The 20326-nt window shown below is 42.8% G+C and overlaps 1 protein-coding gene across 4 annotated transcripts in view; it reads left to right on the forward strand.

The window, feature by feature from the left end:
• Window positions 1–20326, forward strand: part of Il6st (interleukin 6 cytokine family signal transducer) — a 40141-nt gene that overhangs the window by 10692 nt on the left and 9123 nt on the right. For all 4 annotated transcript variants that reach the window (XM_087616314.1, XM_087616316.1, XM_087616315.1 and 1 more), the window contains 12 exon segments: window positions 202–281; window positions 3106–3411; window positions 4444–4564; window positions 7249–7412; window positions 8060–8214; window positions 10008–10167; window positions 13695–13777; window positions 14643–14853; window positions 15274–15456; window positions 17280–17381; window positions 17558–17704; window positions 18609–18749. In XM_087616314.1, the coding sequence (XP_087472440.1) occupies window positions 202–281; window positions 3106–3411; window positions 4444–4564; window positions 7249–7412; window positions 8060–8214; window positions 10008–10167; window positions 13695–13777; window positions 14643–14853; window positions 15274–15456; window positions 17280–17381; window positions 17558–17704; window positions 18609–18749 (1853 nt within the window).

Below are 20326 nucleotides of genomic sequence, written 5' to 3' on the forward strand. Positions count from 1 at the left end.
TAAAATCATACATACAAGTAACTGTGAGACGGAGGACTTTAGGTATTTGAGCACCATAACTTAAGTAAGCATAGGAAAATATTCCTTTTCTGTATTCATATAGGTATTTACCACCTTCCAGAAAATAGCTACAGAGTAGAAATAAGCCTGAGTTTTAACCTGTGTGGAAGAGAACGGGTTTTAACATTATGTCTGTTACAGGAGCATCCCTTGCAAGATGTCCGCACTAAGGATCTGGCTAATGCAAGCTTTGCTTATTTTCCTCACTACTGAGTCTATAGGTAAGGCTCATGAAATGTTCCAACTTTACAAATTAGACATTCATATTTGTATATAATTAGGTTTATGTTTAGTAATTATATAATTATGTATATATTTTTTTCTGGGGTCATTATTGAAAGAAGTATCTTCAGTACCAATATGCCTGATAATTCATTTTACATCATTTGAGTTTCATCAATACTAAATGCTAATTAGCTGTATTTCAATAATGTTAAGATTGGGGATATACAAAATGTTGTTTCTGATAAAGGAATGGGATAGAAATCTGTTAATTCCTAGTCCTTTTCTTCTCCTTGATTTTGGTTAAAAGTCATCCAGCAGTGTTATTGCTTACCAGAATGATGTGGTGGGGGCTGAGTAGTGACACGGACCTGATGGTGGCCTGAGACCTGATGATCTACATACAGTGTGGTGAATGAAGACATTAAAACTTGACATTTTGAGAAGTTAAAAAAAATTATGTCTATGGGGGTTTTCTTTTCTCTACATGTATTCATACACCCACATGCATGCCTGCTGGCTGGGGAGGCCAGATGAGTATGTGGAATCCCCTGGGACTGGAGGTACAGATTGTGAGTTGCTGGGTAGATGCTGGGACTCGAACTCCAGTCCTCTGCAAGATCAGCAAGTGTTCTTAACCACTGAGCCATCTGTCCAGCCCTTGGAAAACTTGTAACAGTTTGACATAGCCATAACAACTGAGCATATGTCAACGGAGTCAGCAAAGGAAAGTACAGGTCCGTGGCAGGTTGGAAGAACACACCTGACCTCTGTCACAGTTTGAAAAGCACCCCTTTTGGTCAACTCTCTTCACACTGAGGAGTTCAGCTTCGCTTTGAACAGTTTGCAGTAGCAGAAGGTTTGATGTTAAACTGAAGCCCAAATAGGATGGGTAAGAACCTAGAAACTCACTAGCAAGCATTGGCCAGAAAGCACCCTTAAGCTGGAGCCTCAGGGACAGAGAGAGGGAGGGAGGGGGGAACAAGGAGAGGGAGGGAGAGGGAAGAGAGAGAGGGAGACAGACAGACAGACAGACAGACAGACAGAGACAGAGACAGAGACAGAGACAGAGACAGAGATAGACTACATTTGGCCCAGATAAGTGGACCGGAGACAGAGAAATGGGAGTAAGAAGGGGTAAGTTCGAGCAAAGCATACTGACCTGTATCTGTATTAGCACTTGGAAAACTGAGGCAGGAGGATTACAAGTTCAAGGTCAGTCTGGGTTGTACAACAAGACCTTATATCATTACTTTGAAAATACTTACCAGACCAACATTGTTTGGTACCAACACCAGACAATACAAACAAATGTGCAAGCTATATTTGTACATTTGTTCAACAAGACCTTATATCATTACTTTGAAAATACTTACCAGACCAACATTGTTTGGTACCAACACCAGACAATACGAACAAATGTGCAAGCTATATGCTGATACTGTGACAAACATAGATGCAGAGATTCTTGATAAAATGTTAGGAATGGCATTTACCAGCACATTAAAAGGATTATTTAATCTGACTAAATGCATTCATTGCAGAGGTGCAAGGACTATTCACCATGTTAGCACAGCTACTATCAAAGCCAACACGAGACTCTTAAAGGAAAAGCAGTCCCACTAGCAGATTGCTATAGTCAGTCTTCTCACTGCTGCAACAAAATACCTGACATGCAACTTCAGGAAGGTAGGATTTGAGTCCCATGAGGCTGGGGAAGGCACATCAACAGAAGGTGGTGCAGCTGGCTCACACTGTTCGTGCCTTTAGGAAGCAGATGGATGTTAGTGTAGAGCCTGCTGTCTCCTACCCAGTCCAGGAGCCCAGCCCAAGCAAAGGTGCCATCTGTATTTAGAGTGGATCTTTCTGCCTCATTAGCCCAATCTAACCCTCCTGGGGGCATCCTACAAGTTTATCTCCTAGGTGAGTCTGAATCCTGTCATATTGACAGATTAGTTTTATACTAACCATTTACATATGGTTCTGCATTCTCAGTGTTGGGTAAATAGTAGAAGAGAAATTAAATCAGTGTGTCAGAACAAGACCTGCATGCCCATTGCAGCACTATTTACAATAGCCAAGAAATACATAAGTGGATAAGGGAAACGAGTGTGTCAGAGATCTTAAAAAATGGTGAGCTCCTGTCATTTGGAACAATGTAAATAGGACTGAAAACGTGATAAATGAAATTAGCCAAACAAACAAACAAACAAACAAACAAAAGCAACTGAAACTGCAACAGTGTATCTCAGGGGCTATTCAAAGCAACCAGAGTTAGAGCCCAGTCAGCAGCTGTGGAGACTGTACAGTTCAATTGAGTGTTTGTTTTTGTTCCTGTCTGATTCTTGTTTTCCCTTCTTCAAATAGAAAGTTTTATTCCATATATTGATTCCATGTATTAATACATTTATCGCTAAAACTAGTCCAATTGTTTTCTCAGCCCACCTGTTCTATGGAATTTAGACCATCTGAGCCAAGGGGCGGAGAGATGATAGACAGGGTTGGGTTGTGCTGGAAGCAGTCTGTTTTCCGAGGAAAACCAGAATATTTGACCATGAGTTCAGTAATGTTTAATATTTTGTACATTATGACTTGTATATTTCTTGTATATTTAGGAATTCAGACCACAATTTTTTTCAGGCTTAATTTTTTTTTCTTCAGAGAGTTATTATAGTGAATTTGTATAGTCTACACGGAGTGTTACTTTTGTGCTGGAAATACTGTCTTTGGGGCTTTTTGCCCTGTTCCTGTTATCGTGCCAGGCCTTGAGCCCATGGCATCACACGTGCCAGGCGAGCTCAGCAGTCTGTTGTTCTTTTCCAGGTCAACTTGTGGAACCATGTGGTTATATCTACCCTGAGTTTCCAGTTGTCCAGCGTGGCTCTAACTTCACTGCCACTTGTGTGCTAAAGGAGAAGTGTCTGCAGGTGTACTCCGTGAATGCCACTTACATCGTGTGGAAGACAAACCATGTTGCCGTTCCTAAGGAGCAGGTCACAGTCATCAACAGAACGGCATCCAGTGTCACATTCACAGACGTGGTCTTTCAGAACGTCCAGCTCACCTGCAATATCCTGTCATTTGGACAGATCGAGCAGAATGTGTATGGAATCACCATACTTTCAGGCTGTAAGAGTTGTGTCTGTTTGTCAATTTACATTTTTCATGGTTTCTGTTAGCCTTCCCAAGGACAGTCACTGGTTCAGTACTCTTTGGATGTCCCTGTTTTATAAAACAACATTTAGAAGCAATGTGCATTATACACAACCCAAAAGAACAACGCCAGTGTCATTTCTTTGTTAAAAGACAGACATTTATCAGATTCTTGAAAAACACTTTGACCCGAGACTCTCTGTGCCCGTAAGCCTATTACTGATCTGCAGTTTGTGTCTGTGATAGAAACTTTCTGTGTCTCCTCATTACTGAGAAAAGGCTTGAGTTAAACAGGTTCCTGAATGAAGAAAATGGAGAAATACCAAAAAGAGGTCATGGATTTGAAGCGAGCAAGGAGGCATTTATGGGAGGGCATGGCAGGAGGAAAGGGAAGGAGAAGCTATGTAATTATAATATTAAAAAAATTACTCTTTAAAAAGAGTAAGTACAAAAAGAGTAGAGCCAGTGATCCAGACCTCTGGGGTCGGCTAGGAGTTACACAGGGTCAGCATTTGCTTTTCTGCCAGTCCTTCAGAAAGCAGTAAGGACTGGAATTCGCACCGAGGTGTGGTGGGAGGTGCCAATCACCCCAGCATCTGGGATGTGGAAAAAGACCCAGAGTTTGAGGCCGGCTTAGACTTTGTAGGAGGACACAAGTAAAATAAAGGGTATGTGAGTCGTTTCTGCTCCTACGACTACCTTTTAATACTAGTTATTAATAATTTCAGGGAGACACCACTGATTTACCTGGTTATAAATTAAAATGTATTTTATATAGAAAATTAGGTGAAAGCAATTAATTAAAGACAGTTACACTAAAAATATATACAATGACCTAAAACGTATTTAAGAGTTGGAAGGAAAATTAACATCCGTTTCTCATTATGCCCATATCTTTATCTTGGGTTCACTTATCTAATTGGGGTGGGTCTCAGGTATTATATAAATTAGATAATATGTGTCTATCTAAGGTTTTTTTACTTAACTTAAATGTTTGTTTCCTTATAGATCCTCCAGATATACCTACAAATTTGAGTTGCATTGTGAATGAGGGGAAGAACATGCTGTGTCAGTGGGACCCAGGAAGGGAGACATACCTTGAAACAAACTACACTTTGAAGTCAGAGTGGTAAGTAACGCAGATATGCCCTGTGCTGGACGGTCAGACACTGGCTGGGGCTCTCTTTGTGGGCAGCAGTATGGGTGACTGTTTTGGGACATCTCACGTGCTCTGACAACAGCATTGTGTGCTCCTCAGGGTACTGTCAGCAGTGTCAGCAGTGAGCAGTGTGTACACTTGACCCCATGCTGCCTTCAAGAGAAGCCAGCCACATTCTGTCCCTAGAGTTGCAGTACCAAGCTCTAAATGATGACTTTCAATCACAACCACATGCTATTTGTCTTAGTCAGTGTTCTCTCCCTGTGAGAGATAGCGCGACCATGACAACTCATATGAAGGAAGACATTTCATCAGGGCTGCCTTACGTTCAGAGGCTTAGTCCGCTGCTGACGTGGGGCATGGCAGCACGTACGGACGTGGTGCTGGAGGAACTGAGAGCTCTACATCTGGATCCGCAGGCAGCAGACACTGGGCATGGCTCGAAACCCCAGAAACTTTCAGCTACTATTGATTTCCTCATTTCTCTTATAAAATGCTTTCTTACAAAACGTTTTTGAATTGAAAGTTTTTAAAAACTCTAAAACCATCCCTACCTTTTAAATTGATAAATTCTTCTCTTTCTTAAATGACAGATTCTGCTTGCTTCTGTTTCCCTTCCATGCAATTCAGTTACTTCTTGGATACTGCGTAACATTCTCTCATTCCTTTATTCCCTGGGAATTGTTAGGTTTATATATTTGGTCAAATTTGGGTTGGATTTCTTTTTCCAAAAATTTCACTCTGAGGGATGGCGTGTTAGGTCCCTAGGATTAGGTTGTGGCTGCGGATGTGGTTGTCCATAGAGTGCTCACTGCACAAGCATTGGGCTCCTGGTCAGATCCCTAACCCACACATCAGATGACATGGCAGCATTCTGTGAGTCCAGCTCTGAGGAGAGAGCTGCAGAGACAGGCTGCAGCTTACTGACCGGCCAGCTTAGGTCACTGAGCTCCAGAGTCAGGGTGACCCTGCCTTAGTAAGTAGAGTGCACTGGGGTTGAGGAAGACACCAGACATGAACTGCTGGCCGGCTCACTCACTCACACTGCACATTGATCTCCAGTGTTGCCAGCCTTGTCCTTCTTAGAAATCTATTTCTTTTATATATTTTATTTTTATGAATATACCATAGCTGTCTTCAGACACACCAGGAGAGGGCATCAGATCCCATTATAGATGGTTGTGAGCCACCATGTGGTTGCTGGGAATTGAACTCAGGACCTCTGGAGGAGCAGAGAGTGCCCTTAACCACTGAGCCATCTCTCCAGCCCAGAAATCTTATTTCTTGATGCACACAAAAGCTAAAAGAATAGTGGGTCCTACGCATGCCCGCCACCCAGATTCTACAGTTCACTTATGAGATTCGCAGTCTCCTCTCCAGCGGCCAGTTCATCGCGGTCGTTAATGCAGTGAGGTATAGGCATTAGGAATGTTTATAAGTTGACACTTCGGTGTCTACGTGGTTAGCATCAATATTGAAGTGTACTGTACTTTGCACTGAGAGCACAGATCTGAACTGTCTGTGTCGTGCAGGGGTTTGACAAGGGCATACACCTGTAGAACCGCATGCTTCCTGAAGTTTTCTTAATGCTCCTCAGTTCCTCCCAGTCCCCACCCCTTGAGACAGCCGCAGAGATTGGACCAGCTCACTCCCCGTCTGCTTTCATTCTGACGTCTGAGCGCTTGTCAGTGTTTGTTATTTGTGGATTGTAAAGTTAGAGCACTCTGCTTTGTTTTGTTTATGTATCTTATTTGCAGTTCTTGGTATTAGAAGAAGTACATGCCAGATATTTGCAGGTACTCTGCCTTTTCAAAGCTATACCTCTAGTCTCAGGGTTACTTGAATGTTCTCACACACAAAAATAAGGTGCAACTTTGAGTTTACATTGATATTTTCAACTTTGAACTATAGTTTTTTTTTAAATATATAATCCATCAAGCAGCTACATCTTTTTTTCTGTACCAAAAATTCTAGTTCCCAACAATATTAAAACATTTGTTTGCTACTGTTTTCCCCAATAAACAATATAATTCCAATATTATTGCTGGTGATAGATACTATTTCTAAAAGCAGTTTCTAAATCCACAAATATATGTGGTTGAATCATTGTTTTAAAACGTTTGAAATCAGGGCTAGAGAGATGACTCGGTGGTTAAGAATGCCTGCTGCTCTTCCAGAGGACGAGATTGCTCTATTTTTATTTTTTAAGGCTTATTTTATGTGGATTTTTTTTTTTTTGGTTCTTTTTTTTCGGAGCTGGGGACCGAACCCAGGGCCTTGTGCTTCCTAGGTAAGCGCTCTACCACTGAGCTAAATCCCCAGCCCCTTATGTGGATGTTTTAACTGAGGCATAACTTTGTGGATAATGTAAACTTTCTGTAGTTGACAAAGTCAGCCAAGGCTTCCCTTGTTGGCTGTGAAGGTTGAAGAATTTTGGAGCTTGATAGAGCTCCGCCTCATCCTCTCTCACCTAGCATACTCCGAATAGAGAAAAGACAATGCTAGTTTAGTAGGGATTCTGTTTCAAGAAGGAGAAAAACTACAACGAATCCTGTTAATCTGTTGTTTCAGTCTAAAAGTATTAAATTGGCAATTCCAGAAATAAACAGTAAGGACAAGTTTACTATTTGTGGTTCTTCCAATTTTATATTTAGGGCAACAGAGAAGTTTCCTGATTGTCGAACAAAGCATGGCACGAGCTCCTGCATGATGGGCTATACCCCCATCTATTTTGTCAACATCGAGGTCTGGGTGGAGGCCGAGAATGCCCTTGGGAATGTCTCCTCAGAGCCTATCAATTTTGACCCCGTGGATAAAGGTACTTAGAAGCTTGAATATGGGACTTTATCAAACTATGGTTTGTAAATTACTTTTCAGATCTCGATTAATGTAGAAATGTTTATTAATATACTGATTTTTATAAAGTTTTTAATATTAAATGTAATTTGGAAACAGAATAATAGCTGTAGTTTAACTGTACTCATGGCTGTTTCCAGTTTGCTTTTGGAATATTATCATTTCTGTTAGTTTTATTTTTGAGATTGAGTTTTATGTAGCCCAGGCTGGCTTTAAGTTGGCCGTGTGTCTGAGGCTAACATTGACCTCCTGATCCTCCGGCCTTCCCCACTTAGATTGTCACTGTTTCATTGTTTATCTAATCTTCCCAGATCACACACCACGGCAATCACAGTCACTTCTTTGTTCTAGTTTTACTTTCTTTTCAAAATGTAATTTATTATAAAATTTCAGTATTTTTTAATATCAGCATCTGAAACTTAACAAATACACTGAACAGACTCGGGAAGGTTTCCTTAGAATCTCTCTGTTACGTGGCAGAACATCATTTCTAGAGATTTCATTTGGGAAGCATAATCGTACAAAGCAGATGGTCGTGTTTTTGAGTTGTAGTATATGAAATTGTAGAAGTAAAGCACGACTAACTTTAGGACTTACTTTACTCTTCAGTGAAACCCAGCCCACCTCATAATTTGTCAGTGACCAACTCAGAAGAATTATCCAGTATATTAAAACTAGCATGGGTCAATTCAGGTTTGGACAGTATTTTAAGGCTGAAGTCGGACATCCAATATAGGACCAAAGATGCCTCAACTTGGATTCAGGTAAATTAAACGTTGCTATTTATTCTAATAGTGTTGTCATTTGTTTGTTTCTTTGCCTGCTTTGTTTGTTTTGAACACTAATATGAAGACTCACCTGTTTTGTCAGTGTCTTACGTTTCTGATATGTGGAACATTCCGTTTGGCAGAACGTGGAGCTGTGGAGATAGAAAGCCGTGACCTAGAAGGAAATAAAGCAGGCCAATAGAACACACAGGAAAGGCATGCAGGTGGATCAGGGCCTTTTACAGAGCAGGGTTTGGCATGCATAGCTCAGACAGCCTTGCTGCGTGGGTTAAAACCTGCTACCTGCTTTTAGAAATGGAATTTGACTGGAACATGTTTGTTGTATTTATTTAGTGGCTGGAGTAACAGATTTTCTGGTCCCCAGCTCAAGATCCCTAGCCCTTGATAGAGGGTTTGTCAACTCCTAAAGTCCAGAAAGGGTTAGTGGGGATCCAAGCCTGGAAAGGGAGGTGGCTGGCGTGTTTATGATCTCAGCAGAGGAGAGCTTGTAGCCGTCCCAGGGGCGGTACTGCATTGGCTGCCTGTGAGATTTTGTGCTGCAATTTCATTTATAACTAATCGCCCACTTTTGTTTTATGATTCATTTAGTTTACTACCATGGTTGCAGTTATGAACTTCTAAAGATACTAAACCCCATAACCTTTGTGCTCCTTTATGATACTCCACTTATTTTATTGGCTCACAGTGCAGTCACAGAAAGCAAAACAAAATTGGGTTCATGACTCAGACTGTACAGAGAGGATGTGTATGTAAAGTTCTTCAAAGTATATTTAATATCATAGAGTCTTAACCCAATAGTACAGAAGAATTCCACCAAATCTGACATCTACTTTTGTATCAGAACTGAAATGTCAGAGTGATGTAAAGAAGTAGTTGTTTGTGTGGATTTGGTCTCCTCCCCACTCCCAGTTAAAGGACAAGTTCATCTGCTACGCTAGCTTCTGCTTTGCTTTCCACGTCCCAGCATGTGTGCAGTCACACAACTTAGAAGGCAGCTTGCTCTTCCCTGGGGGCCAGGAGTCCAACTCACGTCAGGCTTAGTAGTAGGCACCTTCACTTCTGAGCCATGGCGCCGCTTCCTCGCTTTTATTTACTTGGGGGGTTGGATAACTTCTTGTTCCCAGATAAATGTATACCCCTTCCTTCTGCACACTATTGTCACGGTGTGCCGGCCTTCTGATTTCACTGTGGACTCCCATTCCATCTCGCTTCCCATGAGCCACTGGACAGAAGGGCTGGTGGGAAAGAGAGGAATAGAATTGAGACCAACACATTTATTTTCTCCTGTGCCGTAAGACTGTGCCCTCCCAGCGCTGCCCTCTTGGAGTCTTTTCAGGCTCTTTTCCCTTGGGACATAGCCATAAGCTGGGACAGTCCAGTTCCTAGCACACTAAGCATTCAAGGTTCAACATTTATCCTTGCTTGTATCTTTTCTCTAAGCCATCTTGAAGTGTTTTGTTGTTGTTCGTGTGTCTGTCTGTTTAAATGTTTGGGTTAGCTGTGGAATTGGCTGGCTCTCTGAGACGGGCTCTCAACCTCAGGCAGTGTAGTCTGTTAGAACTTGCTACTTGCTGTCGTCAGTAGTTCGTCCTCCTGATGCTACAAGCACAGGTCACCTCTTCACGCTGAGAATCCTGAGGTCTCACAGTGAAGGACAGAGTAGGGGGTGGAGCCTACGTTACGGACTGTCAGATTCTTACCTCCATGGATTTCTGAGACTGTACTCACTTTCTCTATCGGAGGTGTTGATGGTGTCGTTTTATTCTCAGGTCCCTCTTGAAGATACAGTGTCTCCCCGGACTTCGTTCACTGTTCAGGATCTCAAGCCTTTTACAGAATATGTGTTTAGGATTCGGTCCATTAAGGAGAATGGGAAGGGCTACTGGAGTGACTGGAGTGAGGAGGCGAGCGGGACCACATATGAAGACAGTAAGTGAACACAGTGAGGGAGGATGCTGTAAAGACACAGCCCTCACTGCTGTATGCGTGGTTATTTTAGTCGAGCTGTACCGTTTTATTATTTCATTTTTAAGGAAATCACAGAAAACTTAATGTGTATTATTGATAGTATATGTGTATTTAATAGCTAATTAGGTTATATTATATTACTGTGACAGGGTACTTTAAATGTCATTAATGAACCACTTGATTAGCTTTGTTCTAGGAAGGTGGTCCCAAGATGGCCCTAACTAGAGAGTCGTATCCTAACTCGTCAATGTCACTGTCAGAGCTGGCTGTGGCGGTGCAAGCCTTCAGTCCCAGCACTGGGAAGGCAGAGGCCAGGAGAGCTCTGAGTCTGAGCTCCAGCCTACCCAGGGCTACGGAGTGAGACCCTGTCTGAAAACTAAAACTGTCAAAAATGTGTTTCAGGGTGTTTTTTTTTTACCAGGATTGATAAGCCCGTGGAAAGGGACCGGTTTAGGATTTAGGTTGGTTTGCTGTAAGTCATTTTTTTCATCACTGATTATATTATTTTAGTCACACATACACTGAGGAATATAAAAGCTGAAAACTGTGTGCAGTCTAAAGAAGGGTCTCTCTAGGTCTGGAGACTCTTGCTCTTCCGAGGCCTGGAGTGGATTCCATTTCAGGGGGTCTGACACCCTCTTCTGGCCTCCATGGGTACTGCATGCATACAGTGCATAGACATATATGCAGGTAAAACACTCATGCACTTAAATCTATCTGAACAGGTTAGACCCTTCACAAAGCTGCTAGCAGTTCTGATCTCCTGTGGAGCCACCGCTGTGGTCCCTTTTGTGACCTTTCCTACCGTAATCTCATGGCAGCAGCTTTAGCTTTGCAAACCTCATGCACTCAACCGTCTTGTGAGAGGTTGAGTCACTGTGAACTAAAAATATCAAAGGCAGCAATATCCCTCCCTCTATATTCTCACTCGTGAGCACTGTGCAAACAGCAGTCTTACTGTGGCCAGTTTGAGAATGCTCGGTCCAATAACTACGCCCCTTTGGCTCATCTAGGGATACTTTGTTTTCGTGGGGGAGGGGAAGGAGGGGGAATTTGTGCTTTGTAACACAGGCTGGCCTTAGACCCTCAGCAGTTCTCCTGTCTCAGCAGACCAAGCGTCAGGGTTATACATGAGTCACCATGCCCCGTTGTTGATTGGGAATTCTTCAAGTGGGTTTTTAGAGGCTTATGGGTCCATTTGTACAAGTTCATGAAACACCTCGGAGCGCAGGCCAGATGTGGTTAGGTGTGCACTTAGCGCTCTCTAGAGCATCTTAAAAGCCATTAGATGAAGCATTTCTTTAGCCTGCAGTGTGAAGCTTCTAGGTGCTGCTCGTGTAAAGAGGTGTGGCTGGCTCACTTCCTGTGTACTTCTGTGTGTTTTGTTCCGCTTGAGCGCAGCACCACAGTAGTAGAGTGTGTGAGATCCCAGTGTCCGGCACCACAGCTTTTCAGACGTCTTCCCTGCCAGCCTGTCTTCTTACTCTCCCCCTGTGTTCTGTCTTTCTCACAACCAGCACATTGCTGTGTGAGTTTCATTCAAATGCTGTTTGTTTTAGTATATGTAGTATTTGCAGGTATTCTTAACAGAGCTCTGGAACTCAGAACTTACAGGAATTTAGTTTTGTCCTTTGAAATGGGCTCTCCTGTACTCCCCCTCCCCCGCTCAAACACAGGATGTAGCCACAGTTGGTCCTGTTCTACCTCCACATGTCCAGTGCTAAGGCGATGAGGCCCATGCTTGCTTACCTCCTAGAAGAATGTCGTGATGTAGTCAGTGTTCACTCCTTAGCTTCAGTCCTGCCGTCCTTGTGTGTAGTTACTCAGTCTAAAGTTAGTAGATGAAAATTTTTAGAAATAAACGATCTATAAATTTTAAGTATCTTTGATATATTTTTATTATCCAGTATTTAATACCATCCATAGTTGTTAGTTTGTTACTGTACCTCATTTACAAGTTAAACCTTAGCGTGAGCAATGTCTACAGGAAAGCAATGCATAAAACGCTCATTGCTCTTCAGAGTCCTGCTGTCCACAGGGCTCTTAGAGCACACGCCCTACAGATTGGAGGGGCTGCCGCATTAGTGTGTGACTGGGTCCTAGTGCTCAGAACTGTCTTTTTATATTGTTCCCAAACGGCTGGAGACCAGACATACACCAGCATAGTTGTTTCCGATTTCATCTTTAGCAAAAAGTAATACAATAATTCAGTTTCGTTTTTTTAATCACTGTTGGAAGAAAAACCTTACTTTTAATTTTAAGACTTTATTCTTTCTTGTCTACTATAGTACACGAATGCATACACACACATTCACACACACATACACACACAGACACACCAACACATACACACAGACACACACACAGACACAGACACACATATAAACACAGACACACACACATACACACAGACACACACAGACACACACACTCACTCACACACAAACACACACACACACACACATACATACACAAACACACACACACACCTCACTTTTTTAAAAAAAATCAATACTATTAGCTGATTGTTCAAACTTATGGCACCTTCTTGGAATAACAGTTATTTAAGAAATTGAGATTAGAATATCCCAACTTCAGCCTGATCAATCACGGGATCCCATTTACGTTCTTTTCTTTTCTTTTTTTAAGATTTATCTATTTTATTTATGTGAGTACACTTTAACTGTCTTCAGACACCTGAAGAGGGCAGATGGTTGTGAGCCACCATGTGGTTGCTGGGATTTGAACTCAGGATCTCTGGAAGAGCAGTCAATGCTCTTAACCACTGAGACATCTCTCCAGCCTCTCCATTTCTGTTTTTAAAGAAAGCACTACTATTAAATATAGTTGAAGATACACTAGTCAATAGAATGAGGAAAGATCTGCGTAAGTGTGAGCTGTAGGTTTGTTGACCCTGAAGAAACAATCAGGACAAACAGGAAGGTTGCTGTGCGAGGTGAGGTGTGGTTTGGGAATGCAGTGAGGTACTGGAGCAGCAGCAGCAAATGCAAAAAACAAACAGGGCTGCTTCCTTGTCTCCTTGTAGGAAATACTCGCATCTCTAACGGACTCAGTTGTTATCTGTAGTCACGCACCATGGCACAGGCCGATAGTCCCTACTGCTGAGAAGGCCAAGGCGAGAGCCTCCTTTGAGCCTAGAAGTTCTGTCCTGCTCTCCATAACATAGCAACACCCTATGTTTTGTTTTATTGATGTGTGTGTGTGTTTGCGTGTGCGTGCGTGCGTGCGTGTGTGTATGTATATATGTGTATGTATGTGTGTTTATGAGATGGTGATTTAAATTCTCAGCTGCCACTCTGACTAAGGACAGACCCAAGTCCGTCGTCCTGCTGTGGGCTGCTGCTGGAAAGAGAAATGCCGTGTGACTGAAGGACAGGACCGTTGAGAACAGAAAGAATTACTTCAGAACTTTACTATATGGTTAAGATAAAAAGCATCTTATTTTATAAAGTTTCTGTTTTCTTTAGGACCATCCAAAGCGCCAAGTTTCTGGTATAAGGTAAATGCAAACCATCCACAGGAGTATAGGTCTGCACGGCTCATATGGAAGGTAAGGGAAAAGATAAAAGACTTACACTCTTGTCTCATATAAATGTACTTAAATGGTGCTTTAACTTTTTAACACTTACATTTTATTCTACTCATCTTCATTCCCTCCAGACATTTAATAATGTTACTGAGTAAAAACACAAAGCCTTATCCAGCTACTGAAGAAGCCAACCGAGTTTATAAACGCAGCTGATCCACAGTGTGGACTTAGCACAGTTCATAGAAGGGTAACCTCTGTAAGAACAAGACCATGGAACGTCTCTGCACGTTCAGGGAACTGAGAGGCTTAGAGAGAGCAGAGTGTGGGCAGTGAGGCCAGGCCTGTCCACCAGCATGCTACACTGTAAGGTGGCGGCGTCACGCCGTGAGGTGGAGACAGAGAAAGATGCTGGAGCACAGATGATAGACCAACCTCTCAGCTGCAGAGACAGAGGCTAGACCACCCTGCAGGCCTGCTTCCTTGATGGTTTTATTCTCCTAGATTATTTATTTGTTTGCTCTGAGTCTCTCAGTGAGTACTAACTTCAGAATGATCTCAGGCTGGGGAGGTGGCTCAGCTGTCCTGAGCCCCGGCTGCTCTTCCCGAGGATCCAGGTTGGGTTAGCCCCGCGTGGCAGCCCGCACTGTCTGTAGCTCCAGTTCCAGGCATCCAGCCCCTTCTTCTGATCTCCAGGCATTGACACAGCACACTAACAGACGTGTAGGCAAAGCATTAATAATACACATCAAAATACATCTTTTTTAAAAAATGAGTTTGCCCTTTCCTCCAATTAAATATGTACAGGTTTGACATTGGCAGAATTTGTAGACCTGAAAGGTGATTATTCAAGATTCATAAATAGTTTTTGGTAAACTTTTTATTACAGACATTGCCCCTTTCTGAAGCCAATGGGAAGATCTTGGATTATGAAGTGGTTCTTACACAGTCCAAGTCAGTTTCGCAAACTTACACAGTTAACGGCACAGAGTTGATAGTAAACCTCACCAATAACCGCTATGTAGCGTCTCTAGCAGCAAGAAATGTGGTCGGCAAGTCCCCTGCAACCGTCCTCACCATCCCCGGCTCCCACTTCAAAGGTGCGTATTGGCAAGGCGGGGCCGTGCTCCTGGATGCCAGGGTTCAGGGTGCACAGCCCTGGAAGCACGGTAAACAGGCTGCTTTCTGCCGTCAGCGACAGCCATGCTTGCAAGGGCTTCTCTATCAATGCTTTGAGGTACCCCACCCTGTGCAGTTATTTGAACTCCGGAGCGAGCATACTCATTCGTTTACGTGCTTCCTGATAATTATTTGTTTTTTGAAATACTATTTCAAGGTTCTAGGAATTTTCTTTGCATGTGACATAGCTACATTATTTATCTCTAGCTGGTAAGGGCAAAGACATAGTTATAAAATTAAATACACAAAACCTTTGGGCATGACTGTAAAATACTGAAATCTCAGATTTATCAATGTTGACTGATTTTTATCCGCATTAAATTCTTTTTTTTTTTTTGAAGCTTCTCACCCCGTAGTGGATCTTAAAGCATTTCCAAAAGATAACCTGCTCTGGGTAGAATGGACACCGCCATCTAAACCTGTGAACAAATACATACTAGAGTGGTGTGTGTTGTCAGAGAACTCACCCTGCATCCCAGACTGGCAGCAAGAAGATGGCACTGTGAATCGGACCCACTTAAGAGGTACCCACCTAAGCGTTAAGTAGATGATGTGCGTCTGACCCCAGGAGACGGTGTCTTTTCCATGCTTCTTGTCCTTGTCTTCTGTTGTCTGGGCACGGTGAGCCACTGAAGACTCGCAGCCTCACCTGTGACTAGGTGTGTGACTTAGCAAATTACACTTCAACTCAGCCTCTGAACCACAGGCTCTCCGTATGGGGAGAAGGGCCAGTACTTTTCTAGGAAACTAAAGTACAAATAAAAACCCTTGGATTGCTTTATTAACCTAAGGACGCTTACAGAACTGTACAGAGAATCCAGTCTTTACTACCAGTTGTTTGTTACGTGTGCTCAACTCAAGTTAACTCAGGCAGCCCGGCCGAGCACAGGTTCCTTATGCATTCCAGGTTCTAACAGAGAGTGAATGTGGTCTAGCTGCTACCTAAACCCTGCATGGTTGTAAAGTCATATAATAGCATTAAAGAAAGCGAAGCTGCTCCCTGCATGCTCTTCAGTTCATAAGAAGGGCAGCCGTTAGGGTTCGGCTGGGGCAGAGGCATGCCCTATGCAGGGGCGGCTCTCACCAGGTTGCTGTCTCACCTTAATGAACTTAGATGTCTCCTTTATTGGCCATGCCAGATAAAAACCATGGGGCTGGGGAGCAGGCAGCCTAGGAGATTAAAGAGCATGTGGTCAGCTCTCAGAGTCAAAGGTGTCAGGCTCAGCTCCCCGAAAGCATCATTAGAGCAGAAGTTACAAATGGCCTACTTTTTTCTAAATCATAGATGTCAAGAAAAGATAAAACTTCTCTGGTTAGGAAGACAAAGGTGCATGTAATTTTGTGAATGTTAGCAAAGGAACTGGAGGTTCATGCATGTGAAGGTATAAAGAACCACCTTGTTCAATGCATAGTTTATAAAAGGCCACTTTAACTAGTTCCTAAACCGTACTCCAGTTGTCTGATAAAACTTCTTGGATAATTTGGAAGGATTAGAAATAAAGTATTGTATTTAAGATTTTTCCTTTTAAAAGTGAGCAGGAGGTAGCCTTGACTCTGCACAGCTGTGCACTAGCGCTCGCTCTGCCCTTGATCTCACTGTTGCATCTCGGCAGGTCCCAAAATTAGCTAAAGTCCTGGCTTAGGGCTCCTACTGCTGTGAGAGACACCATGACCAAGGCAGCTCTTAGAAAGGAAACATTTAATTGGGGCTGGTTTGCAGGTTCAGAAGTTCAGTCCATTACCATCATGGAGGTAGACATGGTGCTGGAGGAGCTGAAAGTTCTAAATCTTGATCTGCAGGCAGCAGAAAGAGACTGGGTCCCACACTCAGCATGGCTCCAACATATAAGACCTCAACGTCTGCTCCCACAGTGACACACTTCCTCCAACAAGGCCACACCCACTTCAGTAAGGCCACGCCTCCTAATATTGCCACTCTTCATGGGTCTGTGGGGGCCATTTTCTTTCGAACCTCCACAAATACCAAAGCGGTCCCAGAATAATCTGAAGTGTTTTACTAATCCTGAACATAAAAGCATTCACTTTTTCTATTTGCAACACAAACACTTTTCATACATTCTGGTTCACTGTACTGACCCTAAAAATAGCCTTGTGGTTTTTGTTACCCAGATAGCTCATCATAGCCTTGAACTCACAGTGTAGCCCAGACTGGCTTCAGTAGGATTACACAGCCAACATTTTACTATATAAAGTTTATGTTTGGTATACAAAAGATTATTTTATATATAAAACTGCAATTTTTAGAAGTAAAACTAAGTGGTCCTGTAATAATAAGGTAAAAATCTCATTTGGGGGAAAATTGCTATCTGTGCTATTCTTGTTGTAGGAAGCCTACTGGAGAGCAAGTGCTATCTGATCACAGTAACCCCAGTGTTTCCCGGTGGGCCTGGAAGCCCTGAGTCCATGAAGGCGTACCTCAAACAAGCAGGTAGGTCCACCCTCACCTGCTTTGAAAAACGCCTTTAGCATTCCCCTGTCTTGAAACAAAACAAACAAAAAGCATCCTCATTATGTTTGATAATTTCATCATAAGGACCCTTTACTGACTAGTGTTCATTCCTAAACTCAGCTTCTCAGTTCACAGCTCCGTTTACTCTCCTACAGCTCCTTCTAAAGGACCGACTGTTCGGACAAAGAAAGTGGGGAAAAATGAAGCTGTCTTAGAGTGGGACCATCTTCCTGTTGATGTCCAGAACGGATTCATTAGAAACTACTCCATATCTTATAGAACCAGTGTTGGAAAAGAAATGGGTAATAAAATTGTAGAACCACTAAGAATGTTACTAAAGCTTTTTCTTAAGTTTTTAAATACGTGTTCCTCACATAGTGTGTTTGATAGTGTAGAGCATCCTTAGCAGACATCTGCAGATGTCTCATATTTATGACACTATTTTTTAAAACATTGTATTATAGGTGTCTTAGTTAAGGTTTTACTGCTGTGAACAGACACCGTGACCAAGGCAACTCTTATAAAGACAACATTTAGTTGGGGCTGGCTTACAGGTTCAGAGGTTCAGTGTATTATCACCAAAACGGGAGCATGGCAGCATCCAGGCAGACATGGTGCAGGAGAGGCTGAGAGTTCTACATTTTATCTGAAGGCCACTAAGAGAAGATTGACTTCCAGGCAACTAGGGTGAGGAGGGTCTTAAAGCCACACCAACAGTAACACACCTACTCCAACAGAGCCACAGCTCCTAATAGCACCACTCTCTGGGCCAAGCACATTCAAACCATCACTAGTAGTATTGTGGCTAGTAGCATGGCTCGGCAGGTAAAGGCACTGTCCTCAAACCTAGTGACCTCAGTTCAATCCCTGGGTCTCACAGGGTGGAGGGAGTGGGGAGCAAGTTGTGAATTGATTCCCAAAAGTTGTCCTCTGACCTTCATACACACACACACACACACACACACACACATACACACACAGAGAGAGAGAGAGAGAGAGAGAGAGAGAGAATCATACACATACAGAGTAAGTCAATGTGATTTTACAAAGATTTTAAACTTTAAATATATATTGTTTTGTCCTTGAAGAATTTTAATTTCAGTTATAAATGTTTGTTGGAAAAGTATTTTTAATACTTCACAGTGCCAAATATTGGACAGAGAAGTCAAAAACATTGGGTAAAAGAGCTGTTGTTTCTCCTTCCAGTTGTGCGTGTGGATTCTTCTCACACAGAATACACACTGTCCTCTTTGAGTAGCGATACACTGTACATGGTCCACATGGCAGCATACACAGAAGAAGGTGGGAAGGATGGGCCGGAATTCACTTTTACAACACTAAAGTTTGGTAAGAAATCGTGAAACTTTATGTTTGAAGTTTAATTTGACTAGAAATGGATTCACTGTGCTAACATGGTATTTTAAAGGGCACTGGGGACGGAGGCAGCTCAGAGGCAGAGCAGTTACAGCCTCAAAGCTGTGGTTGGCCTCAGCATGGCGGGGGCGGGGTGTGGAGGTCACAGGATGGGATGTGTACTTTAGGATGTGGACACTTGCTTATGTGGTATAGGTTGCTGACGTATATGAACTCCTCTCCTTTTGGCTCCTGCTTGACTGTGGTAGCTGAGTTCACTTGCACAGCCGATCTCAGAGCTTACTGCCTCCCTTCGTGGGTTCCTTTCTTCAGAGTGGATTGTGTAGTTCTCCATCTCTCCTACGGTTGGCCCTTCTTACAGACAGGTTGCTTGAGAAACTAGTCTGGCGCATTCTCTTTCCTGTTGAAATCCGTTTCCAGCCCTTCCACCCCTGGGGACGCTGCCCAGTGAATGGATGTACATGGGGACTACTCACTGAGGAAGACAGGACGAGGCAGAGGGAGTGATGTCCCATCCATTGCTGGATTTGAGCTTCACCTTTCTCTCTAATCTTCAGCATAAAGTGCGCTGGCTTGCTGGGCTCCCTGGTTCTCAGAGTCCTGCTTGTGTTCTCCTGTGGTGTTGTACTCCACATCTGTATTCTGCAAAGCTGTTACCGGCCCCTTCGCTATATGCCTTATGTGGTATTTAAACTTCTTCATGGCTTCAACTTTCCCCTCTTTCCTGTTACAACCCTCCAACTATTTGCAGAACCCAGAAATGTCAGTGTAATTGCACTGAGTGTCTTCGTATTTCCCCTTACATAATGGAGAAGAGTGCGATTGCTTGTGCCTCATTCCCCTTAGGAATAAGCCTGCCTCTGGCCTCAGGTCATTACTCGCTCTGCCTTACCGTGTCTTTCTAAGTGAACAGTCACCGTTTACGTCCTTACGAGGCTGTCCTGTGCCTCTCTGACAGCGTGTAGTATACTCTCCTTTGAATCATTGTAGGTTTTTTGTTTGTTTGTTTAATTGAAACTGTATTTGTAATTCCCCAGGTGGCACCAGGGTTATGTTCTATGGTAATGTCCATGTTCATTGTTAAATGTAAAGATAATGTAAGAATGCGATTGCATAAAATCCTGATCTTCCTTACAAGGGAGAATCAACGTAGGTTCTGGAATGAGAGCCCACATGATGACATGCTAATAAATCTGTAGCAGTTAATACTTAGAATAAACACTGAAAAACAGTAAAACTTTAGAAGTATTTTCCTAGTTGCAAAAGCCATGTTCACTACAGGACACGTTTATACTAGATTGTAAATTAGTTCAAACTCATCCTCAATATAATCTAGCAGTATCTCTTTCTCTTGTTGATGTTGTCTATCTGCAGTTTCCGTTGTAGCTTCCTCAAATGGCCTGGGAGTCTTGCCCCAAAGACTTTTTGCTCAGGTGAAGAAATAATACCAAAAGTAAATACATTAATTGAATCAGTAAACAATCCGAGTCTAAAGCCATCGGCAGAGGCCATTTTACCTTTAAAGAAGGCTTTGGTAGAGACAAAGCTGC

The sequence above is a fragment of the Rattus norvegicus genome, chromosome 2 (assembly GCF_021556685.1).
Source record: "Rattus norvegicus strain SHRSP/BbbUtx chromosome 2, alternate assembly SHRSP_T2T, whole genome shotgun sequence".
NCBI lineage: Eukaryota > Metazoa > Chordata > Mammalia > Rodentia > Muridae > Rattus > Rattus norvegicus.